At 38.2% G+C, this 13,052-nt stretch overlaps 1 protein-coding gene across 2 annotated transcripts in view; it reads right to left on the bottom strand.

Annotated features, from left to right (window-relative positions):
- CFAP54 (cilia and flagella associated protein 54) overlaps positions 1-13,052 on the bottom strand; it is a 109,403-nt gene that overhangs the window by 77,453 nt on the left and 18,898 nt on the right. For both annotated transcript variants that reach the window (XM_081878172.1, XM_081878171.1), the window contains exons 11-20: positions 12,397-12,509; positions 12,135-12,306; positions 10,198-10,283; positions 8,014-8,148; positions 7,193-7,343; positions 4,414-4,484; positions 3,724-3,852; positions 2,196-2,328; positions 426-500; positions 214-332 (exon numbers count right to left, since the gene is read on the bottom strand). In XM_081878172.1, coding sequence (XP_081734298.1) covers positions 214-332; positions 426-500; positions 2,196-2,328; positions 3,724-3,852; positions 4,414-4,484; positions 7,193-7,343; positions 8,014-8,148; positions 10,198-10,283; positions 12,135-12,306; positions 12,397-12,509 — 1,184 coding nt within the window. The remainder of the gene's footprint in view (positions 1-213; positions 333-425; positions 501-2,195; positions 2,329-3,723; positions 3,853-4,413; positions 4,485-7,192; positions 7,344-8,013; positions 8,149-10,197; positions 10,284-12,134; positions 12,307-12,396; positions 12,510-13,052) is intronic.

Raw genomic sequence — 13,052 nt, forward strand, 5'->3', positions numbered from 1 at the left:
CACTTAGATATATGATTTTGAGAAGTGATTTCCTAAAAACTCACATTTTAAAAAAAGAAAAAGACCTGCCAGGTTTGCTGCTATTGTTAATTTTAACATTTATATTGCCAAGGATTTCCTCAGAGTCTTCAACATACAATTATGCCAACAGCAAACTATTATAGGGATGCATAATAATGGGACTTCCATTAATTGCAAGGTAATTTATATTACCTCAAGCAGCTGTTTTGGGGAAGAACTGGCTGCTCCTACTGGCATCAGTGTAGCCTTCTGCATCAAATAGAGAGCTCTGGACAGTTTATTCTTCTTTATTTTATTTGTTACATCTTGTTCTGTGAAGCAATTGTTTAAAGTAAAATAGTAAATCAGGCAAAGCACAGTGTTTCCATAATCTAATTTTACAAGTACATATTAATGTACATTACCTGTTAAATGTTTGAACTGATGTAAATTCTTTGCAGTGGCCTTTGATTTGATATTTTTACCACCCATCTGAATACCTACAAAGAAGTAAGCATTAGTTTATATCAAATGTCATTTGCTTAAAACAACGTAATACATTAGATTCTATACGAGTCCTGTATTTATCATCCCACCGTGGCATTAGGATTACTTTTCTGTTTCGTTTCATTTGACTCTTCAGATTGTATAAAACTAGAGTGTACACTGAAGAATGCAAAAACGCATCCCTTTTATGAAGCCTGGGTGGCTTCACACACTGCTAGGCACACACAGTTGCTGCAGATACAGCTGCTACTCAAAAGATGCAGGTGTAGCATTGCAATACATGGTGTGGATATCACCTTTCTGCACCTTAGTGCAAGCACCAGGAGTCCTGAGTGGACAGGTGGGCCCCACTGCATTTGCATATAGATGTCTCAAGATGCATGTATATTATCCACAGTTTGCAAGTTTGTTTTTGGAAACACCTGTGTACCCACAGAAATAATTTCAAATCTGAGATGAATGGAAAAAGGTATATTTAGGCCCAATATTTGGATTATTCCTGGTTTAGAATGAGGGTGCCAGATGCTTGCAGCATAACAGAACTCGAAACTCAAAAGCTACTCATGGAAGAACAAGATAGACAGGATGCAAAATGAATGCCTTCCTTGTATTGAAAGTGGATGCTTAGGATGCTTCCTAATGATCTTCAAATGATTTTTTTTACTCACTTATACTTAACACTAAAATATTTAAATCAGGGGTTCATGAAATGGTACTGTAATTCTGAGAGAGAGCGTCGTCTTGCTTTTTTAAAGAACAAAAACAAAACTAAAATTAAGTAATCTGGCTCAATAGCCCAGCTTCATCCACTGTCCCTCAGGAAAACTCAAGAAGATGAAGGAAAAGTGTAGAAACAAGCAAAGTGGTACAATTTCTTTCCCCGTGACCCTGGTGCCCCTCCTAGCTTTTTAAAGGGCAGTACTACTGCAGTAGGTTTCTAATGGTCCCTCTATATTCTATCTTGGTGGCAGCTAATCTTCCAAGTCTTTTTGACAGACATTTCCAACCCAAGAGGATGGATCTGTTGATTGGTGAATTGCTTCAGCTTGCTGAATAGCTCCTTCTCCCCGCTACTGGGCAGCCTTCATCTCCTTTCAAAGGCGATCATGTCCCACAATATGGCAACAAATCCTTCTCCAACCCTTGGGCCAGAGAAAACCAGCCTCAGCTTTTACTTCTGGGTCACGCCATAGCCCAAATGAGCCATGCAACACAGGCTTGGGAAACCAGCAGATCAATCTCCAGTTCCCAGCCACACAATAGATAAACACTCCAGTGCTGGGATACTGGGGAGTGTAATGAAATTTATTTGAAAATTTAATGTAAAAAAATAGTGTTTACAAAATGGTATGGTATTCATCAATACTAATACATATGCACTTTTGAGAAGGCACTTCTGCAACCATGTTACATGTACTATAAGAGGAATAGATAACCTAGCTGGGTAGAAAATTCTCTTATTTTTAGCAATAAGCACTGCACTTTGAATATGTATTTTACATACAGTGTAGGTACTACATTGGACAACAGTCATCAACATCCACCAAAATAGCCAGGAAATCACTGAGCTTAAAAAAATACATACAATGGGCAATATTTTACATCCTATTACCATAAAGCTGTACTGGTCTTCCTCCGCGAAAATCTTTTACTAAAACATGGCATCAGTCAGTTTTATTTAATCTTACCTTGTGGCAAGTTAAGAAGTTTAACAGCTACTCGATGCTGAGCCTGAATAAGTTCAATGTGTAAATCCATAATAAAATTGTTTCCTATTACGGATTTTTCATTGATGTCATATGCTGACCATTTGTTCCAATTCTGATAGAAAGGAATTAAACAAAATTCAGTTTTAAACATTTTAGGGGGTATTTCTCAGTGTTACTGGTGACGATTCTTAAAAAATTGCTTTTTTGGGTTCCATCAAACAACCCTCACAAAGGGCAATAATAATCACAAATAAATAAAGAACAGATGGGACAGAGCATGGAAATAAACATTACACACAGACACACGCAATCCACACATATCCAGTTAATACATGTGAAAGCCTTCTAATTTTCCTATAGTGTGCAAAAGTTGTATTTGCACCTACAGAAATAGATATCTCATGCCAAATTATTGAATGTTTGGTTAAACATTTAGAGACAGAATCAACTAACCTGCTGCTCTGACGGAAGCCAATGCAATGGCTCTCCCTAGTTCAACAGGACTTCTCTACTCTCCTTTCCCCAAATCTGCTTTGGAGGGTGAGACCCCTTATACAGTCAAACCTCGGTTGTCAAACGTAATCTGTTCCGGAAGAACGTTCGATTTCTGAAATGTTCGACAACCAAAATGTGGCTTCTGATTGGTTGCAAGAGCTTCTTGCACTCAAGCGGAAGCAGCGTCGGACGTTCTGGTCCAAAAAATGTTCAAAAGCTGGAGTATTTACTTCTGGGGTTTTGGCGTTCAGGAGCCAAAATGTACGATAACAGAGGTGTTTGGGAACTGAGGTTTGACTGTAACAGTACACACAAGGAGGGGACGAGGGAGATTGTTCTGCCTGGCAATTGGAAAGGCTTACATGGATGGAATGATAGTCATAGTGAGAAACTCAATTCTACCCTATTAAGCTAGGTTGTATACAACTCTGACACAACTCCTGAAGAGACATTTGAATAGGTGAAACAATGGAGTGGGGATCAGTTATTTAAAAATCCCTACCCTGTTATTTAGAAAGTTATTATAAAATCCCTACCCAAACAAATCCCTATGGATGTGTGTGAAAGAGAGAAAGAGATGCACTTGGGAGATAGAAGCATGTTTGTGCTGTGTGAGAGAAGTGTTATACATGTTTGTGTCGTCTATTTTGCCACTGCCATGGGCAACAGCGGCAGCAAAGCTTTCCTCTTAGCAGTCAAGCTCCCATTATTTTCCCCAGAATGACACATAGAGGAGGAAGATATGAGAAATATGGCATTGCAAATGGACAAGTAAAAAAAAAATATGGATGAAATAATTTCAGTAGAATGAAAAAGCTCCACTGAAAATTGTTAAGAGAATTGGTGAAAAAAAATGTGAGATATATAGATCAGATGCTTAAGCAGTTTAGGGGTGAGAGAAAGAAAATGGGATGAGAAAGTGGAAAGAAAGAGTGGGAAAGGAGGTGCTCTCAATGGGCAAAGCAAATCTGAGCATTGTGGTTCACATCAGTTTCTTACTTGAAGCTCATACCTTTTTGCAGCAGTTATCAAGCACCGATGTACCATCAGGCAAAAGCGTAATTAGGCGAGCTCGATTCATTGCATTAATTGCTCTGTCCAGGTACTCATAAGCCAAATGCAACTGTTCTGATGGAGATTTCTAAAAGGAGTCCACACATTAGATTAATAAAAATGAAAATTGGAAAGCTACTGATGTTGGTTCTAAGACAAATTTAAGAACTAGAAATAAAAAGGAGAGAAGCAAAATGAAATCTTTTTGGGTCCATATGAACAATTTGCTCACCAGCTAAAAGCTAGTAGATAATTGCTAAGATTACCGGTATTCAAATTGCATGCACAAGATTATTCCTGCCCCCAACAATCATGCAAACAATTCCCAACTTGCTAACCATTATTTCTAGTTTTGGCTTCTTTTATCCTCATTATTTGGTTCTGGTTAAATGTGGGTCTATATACACAGCAAAGGTCAATGCAACACATACGTAGGATGTGTTGATACTATGAAATTAAGGAACTGTGAGTTTGTAAAGATGGAGAAACTCATACCCTGCTCCCACTCACCCGAGAGTACCTGGGAGAAAACCTGATATATATATATATATCACACTTTCCGATCGGTTTTCCTTACCTGTTACCTCTATTCAAAATTATGAATATTAAGGAGTGGCATATCTTAGTCTAGCAGAAAAGGATACTATACCTGTATTAATGAAGGCACATCTTCAACACAGTACTCCAAAACCAATGCAGCATCATTTTTTTCTATTGGCACTAAAGAGGCGGAGAAATCAAGTTAGAAAGGGACACAGTACTAGATATATTAACCAAAGACTCCAGAAGTGAAGTCCTCTAGTTTGTTACCTTGTTTCTACAATGACAAATATTTCTCATGCATTGACAAAGTAGCTAAATATATTTTGTCCAGAACTCAGCAGCTGCACATAAATGTTATACAATGCAAATGTCAATGTAATGTACAGCACTTTTCACAGAGGCTAATGCTAAACAGACTGCAGTCCTAGAGAAATGCTTCCTAAATGATTCTGTAGTTTCATTTATCAGGTATCAGAAAATATTGTATTTCGAAACCATAGTTTTCCCACTAAAATATTCTCATTGGCATCCGTCTCTTTCAGAAGACAATGGAAGATGGCAAGATCCCCAAGGATGTGTTCTACGGGGAGCTGGTTTCAGGCACCAGGCCTGTTGGCAAACCAACTCATTAAAATTAAAATTTTAAAGAAAGAACAGTGCAATCAACTGCTTAAGAATCTCAGCCAAGTCCCCAGCACCAGCTCATCTTGAAATATGCCGACATGGAGGACTTTATACTGGGTAGCACCAGAGTTATTCTGGCAAAACTTTCTGCTAGGGTAATCTCAACACTGCTGCAATACCAGTATGATATAAACCTTTAAAGCCCTGCATAGAAGCACCGAATTTGAAAAAAGGAAAAGAAAAAAACCCTCATTTATGTAAAGCAGGGGTAGCAAACCTGGGGCTCACCAGATGTTGTTGGACTCCAGCTCCAATCAGCCCCAGCCAACACAGTCTATGGTCAGGGATGATTTGGATTGTAATCCAAAAACATCTGGAGGGCCACAGTTTAGCCACCTTGAGATAAAGAAAATATATGCAATTCTCTACACATATAACATTTAGGCTTCAGTCCTATACTCATTTACCTAGGAGTTAAGACCTGCTAACCTCAATGGGTCTTACTTGTGAGTAGGCATGTCTAGAACAGCACTGATAGAAATGTAGTTATAAAAGTTATTTGCTCCTGGCAAGTTCAAAGTTGAGAAAGAAAAGCAAATGCTTTTTAAAAAATTGTTCCAATTTGATCGGTCCCATACATGTTTATGTTTCAGCATGCCTACCACTTCCTATATCTTTCTTACCCATTTCTATCCCTCAAAGGACTTTTTTATTTTATTTCAGTGTGTTGCAACCAAAATGTGGGAGGCTAATAACATTACGGATTACTTAAGACACTTTCTTTCTATAGCTCTTATCTTAAATTTTGTTGTACAATAAAACTTAATTATCTACAGGCAATGCTATCACAATTGTTATTCAATTCCTTTTACTATGTTCTTACAAAAAAGTACTACACATTTACAAGTTCCCCATATGTGTTTTAACTCCTACTATAGTCTCCCCACACTACCAACATCTCACATGAACAGTTCCATACATCATCTTTATCGCTGCTAATGTAAAATAACATCACTACATTCATTTGCCTGCATTTTCTTAAACAATAACATCAACTGCATAATTCAGTCCCTCTTGAGTCTAGATATACAAGTTTTTACTGAAATTCACTTACACTCTCTTGAAAAACATTTTCCCATCTATTTTTAATATTGTTGTGAATAGCTTAGAGGTCATTAAGTATTTTATACAGCTTGGGTAAAAGCTCTTATTTGAGGAAAGGAACAGTTCTACAAATGTAGTTCATAATCAAAACATATCTGAGCTCCTATGTAATTCACAGAGGGCTAGGTTATTTTAAGGGCCCTGAAGTCAGCATAGGAAGCCTGCTCTTTTGTCTCTTTAGCAGATGAGTTTTAAGGAATCTTCTCCTTCAGGAAATCTAACAAGCTCCTTCCTTTCCCATAAGATGGTTACCAAAACCCTTTTTGTTTCAGGATGTAATTTCAAAGTTGCTTCCGTTGTTAGTTTAACGCAAGTGCGTTTTTGTGCTCTACGTATATTTTAGTGCTGTTTTAGTATTGACACATTTTATTTCCTATAAACCCCTTTGATAATTGGTTTTAAAAGTAAGATATAAATAAAGTAAAATAAAATAATAAAATAAAAGGTAGCATTCAGGCTTCAAAGAATGACTGCTCAATCTTCACTGCATTATGTGGCAATTGTGCATTGTCTAAACTGGGGGCAGGGGAGACTCAAGTTCATAGACAGAGTGCAGATATATCTGGCCTTAGGCTACATCTGTTTTTCCTACGCCACCCTGCTCCCGCAAAGTCCAGCTCTGTGTCCCCCACAAGTGCTTTTACTTGGCTGTAATGTATCCTTAATAGTAATAATACCTCCTGCTTCTCGGGAGGGAGAATGGAAAGACTGACGTATAGGAACTTATAGCTTCTGCATGGCTCAAATGTAAGCTACTGTACAATGGCACATTTGTTGCCCTCGCTGCTTTTCTCTCTGGCCACACCCACTACTGGTAAGTGACCTCCAGGAGCCTGCCCATAGCAGAATGCAGCCTTGAGGACTGAAAAAACTTCAGTGCTGAAACAACATTAAGATTTTAAACTAAGCTCTGCAGAGAGCTGTCTGGAGTGCCAGTGAATCCTGAAATCCTCACATCTCCTTGCCCTGCTTTGCCTTGCCTTGTCCTGCATGCCTGGATCTAACTTTTCCCTTAGGTCAGAACCACATGCTGCTGAGGCCATCAGTAACAGAATGTTCCTAGCCACAACCAACCAATGTTTTCATAAAGACTATACCTGCTGCGGTTCCACATTTGATTGTGAAGTCTGCAATAGTCTCCATCACTGCTGTTAGCCGTAATGCAACTTCCGCCATTACCACAGTATTAGTATCTCCAAGATTAATGGCGTGAATCACTTCATTAATTACATAAAGTATGTGGACCCACTAAGGAGGAAAAAATATTAAACCATTTTACATTTTTATTTAAAGTTATTTTAAAATTGTGAATGTAATGTGGCGAGCGACTGTGTGACATGGATATGGCAGGCTGCATTTCCTAGAATGAAGGACAGAGCCACAACACAACGAATTGTCCCATCTGTGAGGTGCAGAGTCCTTGATTTCCCCTTCAGACATAGATCCAATGCCCTGGACCTCATCTATGTTCTTTAAAGCCACCTGTCTATGGAGGACAGTATCACTGTCAAGCTAGAGGAGACTGCCATAGTACCACTGACTTTTCCTCAGCCTGGAGGGATGGACTCAACTATCAGTAATGGCATGGAACAGTCACACTCTCCTGGGTCCCTGCTTCTCAAGCTGTTAGCAAACCTTTGCTTGTCAGGCCACTGGTTGCTTCAAAAACTCTAAGTTGAAGCTCCTCCACATCTTATACCTTTTCCTCTCTTAGTTTTCAAGTTTCTGTGCCAGTCAAACTGACCTTTCATTTCTCTTATAGAAACTGCCCTGCATGTCAAGAGTATAGCTATTTATACTGAACAGGTAGAGTACTAATGAGCATGCATCATTACCAACACCACAGGAGCATTTGTAGATAGCTGGATGTGTGATACATAATTAACCTTAATCAATATGAGTTATGATAAAGGTTTACCTTGGCTGTCTGGTATTTATGAAGAGACTTTAAGAAATAGCTTCCGCTATTTTGGATCCTCAGAATTGCAATTTTACACTTTTGCCACAAAAACATGGTTGCATCTGTCATCATTTCTCTGTCTGGCAGGAGAACCTGAGGAAAAGGTATTTTTCAAAGATTTCAACTACCTGGCTTTTGAGGGTGTGAAGTCACAAAATAATTAAAAAAACCCAAGAATGCATTTGCAGGATTGAACACTAGTATCTCCTCCTTCTCTTCCCTCCCAGCAAGCCAAATGGGTCACTGCCTCCTCCTTAGACTTCTCCTGCTTGGTGAACAAAGCACCGCATAGCCAACTGCTTAAAAAGAGCACTTTCTGCTCCTGCCACCACCTCATCCTCTGACCTGGAAAGAAATAGTTGCAATGTCATTATGTTTTTGGTAACCACCCTTAGGGGACATAATTCCCCAACAGAAAGAAGGAAGGAAAAGTAGGTGGTACCAAAGGGGCAGACAGCCAGAGCTGAAGAGCAAAGGAATGGACCAACACGCATTCGTTGGTATGCTACAGATATGTGCAAGCACACAAACGTGTAAAGAGGCTCAGTATTGTGAACAAGCCTGGAATTCTCTTTTTATATTTTGTATGGTAGCTGCCATTATTTTCTAACAAGCTCCCATTACATCTCAGTACTTCAGAACGACCCTGTGCTTCTGTTTGCAACATAGTGTTGTTGTTGTTGTTGTTTTAGAAAGTTTCCTTAAAGTGTTGCACGGGAAACTGTCTTATACCAAGTGAGATCATCAGTACATCCAGAGGGGGGCCACTAGGGGGCGCATCGGAAGATGGCTGACAATAACATCTCTCCGACCCACACGAGATAATTAAGAGGCTGTGATGGGAGTAAACCGCCTCCCTGCCCCCCCAAGCCTGGGGGGGGACTGCCCTTGCCTGCTGTCCCCTATACCACCCCCGAATTTGTGGGGGTGGGGGCACTAGGCAGAAAGCCCTCCTGTGGATCTCGGCGCTCCTGGACGCTGTCTCTGGTCCGCGCCCCTAGCTGCAGTAACTTCAAAAGAAACAATTAGGAGGAAGCGAATGCACATATTTCAAGGAAGAAGGGGGAGTAAAGACTGCTAACTGAAGAGATCTCTGATCAACAAGACGGGTCGGAGGAACAAGAATAAATCATGAGAAGACACACCAAGGCTCGGTATGTTCAGCAAGGACTGGATGGGGGAGGGAAAAAAACTTTCCTTTCTTTTCTCTATGTGATTAACCAAGAATCCCCCCCCCCCACAAGTCACAAGTCAGAAATGCCGTTTAAATGACTTAAGCTGCGGATTTAAGGCTGTGTGGAGATAATTTTCTAACCAAAGCATGTTTTAAGAAGATCGCTGAAAGTATAAGAGCTTTGGAATGATGCAGTAAAAAATACCGTCGCCATTTTGGCAAGTTCTGTCGGAAGACTTAAGCCTGGGAGGAGGAACAGAGTTGTTTTTATATTGTGGGTGAGCCTCCCCAGGGGGGCTTAAGAGCGACAGCTTTGCGAGATTAATGATGGAAAGAGTGATGTTATTTATGAAAGCGATGATATATGGAAACCATCTTGATATGAGGATTGGACGAACGGAAAATTCACACAGGATTATAATTGGTGCTTACCTGCTTAAGGAGATTATGAGAAGAGATCATAAAGGAAAAAAGAAAAATATACGAACAAGATGAGATGTGGAAACAGCAAGATAAGACTGGATAGAATTATGAACATTATTTGGACAGATTTGTGGATATTAACGCAGCAGCAAGAAGATGATCGGAATCCCCCCTCGGAACTTGAAATATGGGTCCCCCCAACAAAAATTTAAAATTCAGCTTTGTAATTCGGAATTTATGTGATGTGATCTGATTTTATTTGATTGGTCGGTTAATAAAAATTAATTTTTTTAAAAAAAAAAGAGATCATCAGTAAATCCAGTTCAGCATGCCAAGGACTGAACTGCTTGCAAAGCACATGTTCTACTACAGCCCTTTCCTGTGTTATATTTCTGCTTAGTTGTTATGAAACTAAAAATATTGTTACAGCTTTCTAAATCTGACATCCATTGTCTTTTATAAAAAATAAAAAAATATTTTGCACAAGAAATTAATTTAACACACCAATTTCATGTAGTTCATACTTAACCTCAGTTTTACTATACCTTTTCAGGTGTATTGATGCAGGAATAAAGAGTTCTTGCCAATGTAAAAATTTCATCAGTAGTCTTTCCCGCTGGTACTCTTCCATCTACTGTTGCAATTTATTTTGAAAAGAAAATTAAAAGCAGTCAATTCCGTAAAAATATATTTAAATCCGAATTCTCAGTTGAAGCAAATGCAGGAAATTACATGAAATACAAATGAAGCTGTTATACACTGTTATACAGAATTTCTCTCTGAACATGCTCAATTATCTGGAAAATTTAAAGTTTAAGTTTAAAGTTTTGTCATTTAATAATGAGAAGTGCAGTAGAAAAAAGAAAATCAACAGGAAAAGAGTATTTCATTCAAGATCCCAAACATTTACCTACTCTAAAAAGCTATCTCAAAATCTTGGTCAGCCTTTTTTATTTGTATGGAAGAGGAAGTAACAAATATCTCAAATTCGTGGGACGAACAAATGAACTGCTTAAGATGTAAGGAGCAAAACAGATTTAAAGGTGATATGGGATGTGAGTAAAGCAGTAATGTGGGAGTTTTTTAATACAGCAAAGCGCATACCAAAGAAAGATAAGAGAGCAGAAAAAACAGGAAATTTTACAAGAAGTAAAAAGAGAAAGAATTAATAAATTTCCCTCAAAAAGAGATAGTGCAACAGGATATCAAGATGTTGCAAACACAGTATTCAATGATAATAAACCAGGAAATAGAGTGGAAAATTAAATATTTAAAACAGAAACAATTTGAACAAGCTAACAAGCCAGGGAAATATTAGCTTGGCAAATAAAGAAGAAACAAGAACAAACCTGCATTAATAGAATAAATGTAAGAGGTAGAGTAGTGGAAAATCCAAAATAAGAGATCAATTTGTGACTTTTTATACAGAACTATATCGAGCCAAACAAGCTAATTTAGAAGAAATTGATAAATATTTAGAAGACAGAACTACCGTACCTAAGACACCAAAAGATAAAATGTCATTTCTGAATAGACCTGTCAAAATGATGGAATTACAGCAAGCAATTTTACAGACAAAGTTAGGAAAGGAACCTGGACCTTTCAGCGATATATTATAAAAAAACTACAAGATTACCTAATACAACCTTTGAAAAGATATTATGAATAGAACTCTGAATACAGGAGAGCTACCAGAATCCTGGAAGAGTGCATACATAACTTTGATTCATAATTCCAGTTACAGATAGGTAGCCGTGTTGGTCTGCCATAGTCAAAACAAAACGAATTCCTTCCAGTAGCACCTTAAAGACCAACTAAGTCAGTTCTTGGTATGAGCTTTCGTGTGCATGCACACTTCTTCAGATACACTGAATATATAGGATATATATATATAGGATTCCAGTGTATCTGAAGAAGTGTGCATGCACACGAAAGCTCATACCAAGAACTGACTTAGTTGGTCTTTAAGGTGCTACTGGAAGGAATTTGTTTTGTTTTGATTCATAAGCAAGATCCAGAGCTGGCTAAGAACTATCAACCTATTTTGTTGTTGAATAACGTTTATAAACTGTTTGCAGACATATTAGCTAATGGGTTAAAAACTGTATTAAAAGAGGAAATCCATCAAGATCAGGCCATATTTTTGTCAGGAAGACAAATGAAACACAACTGATGTAATAGAATATTTAGAAGAAAGAAATGAAAAACAAGAAGCTTTAATGTTTTTAGGTGCCGAGAAAGCATTTGACAATGTCAAATTTCCCTAAGTTTTAAAGTTCTTTCTCTTCCCATTATACTCAATGGTACACCAGTACAAAGATTTAACAGTTAATAATGTTAGTCACATTTTGGGAGGTACAGTGAATCATGTTTTATTACCAATATTTAGAAAAATATATAGGATTACTTTCACTTTCTCCTTATCCTGTATTATAACTTCTTGGTGTAATCATTAACTGAACGGCTACTAACTGTGACACACCTTGAAATGTGATGGATTTTCTTCCTGGACTACGAAAAGTACTTGACTCTCTGATAACACCTCCATGCACACACAAGCCGTGTCTTGGTTTTCTTGCGGATATTAGAGGCTGCATTACTAGAAGTATTTTGAGTTCTGATTCTGCTTTCTTCCATTTGGGGGCATTTTGACTCTATAAATATACGGAGAAATGAGAGATCTTGCTTGACCTATGAATTCTAAGCACAACAAACTACTTTTAACATTGAGAAACTGAATTTACCTGAAGAAAGGAAAAAACTACTATAGCTGCGTGATCAAAGCTATCCCACTCCTCATAGCTGAAAGCCATCTTAAGAAATCTCAAGGCAGCATATGCAGAAATACCACTCCTCCCTATAACAGTAACACAAAAGGTGTAAGACTCCCACAATACTCACAAACAGAAAGGAGAACACTAAATTTATTTATTTACTGATTTAACTACTTCTGCAAGTATGGGACCAATATGATTCCTTTGAATTCCTTTGCAATAGACCAATAGCTTTCTATGAAGACCTTGTCTGATTCAAACTTCTACTCAAAGAGGCAGCTGTGAAGAAAGGTTTCCATTTAAATCTCCATAGCCCTTTAAGGGTCAAATTATTTACATAAAAGACATATGTCTCTCTATTTTTAAAACACAAAGCAACACAAAATACACACTGAAAATGCAAGGGTTCAAACTGTAGAAGCCCTGCCCCCATTTCTCCACCCACCATCACATGGGCTCCTCTCAGATTTTTCCCATTTAGCACAAATTTGTGATTTGGGCTTTTGCACTCAGAAGTATTTACATGATTAGGAACCTTGCTACGTGAGGGGCCTTCTAAGTGTCCCTAGTACTAAGAGAGTGTGGCTGAACAGCTTGAACCCACTCTGCCCATGAGGGAAGCAAAT

Source organism: Podarcis erhardii (assembly GCF_964252035.2).
Source record: "Podarcis erhardii genome assembly, chromosome: 10".
NCBI classification, from domain to species: domain Eukaryota; kingdom Metazoa; phylum Chordata; class Lepidosauria; order Squamata; family Lacertidae; genus Podarcis; species Podarcis erhardii.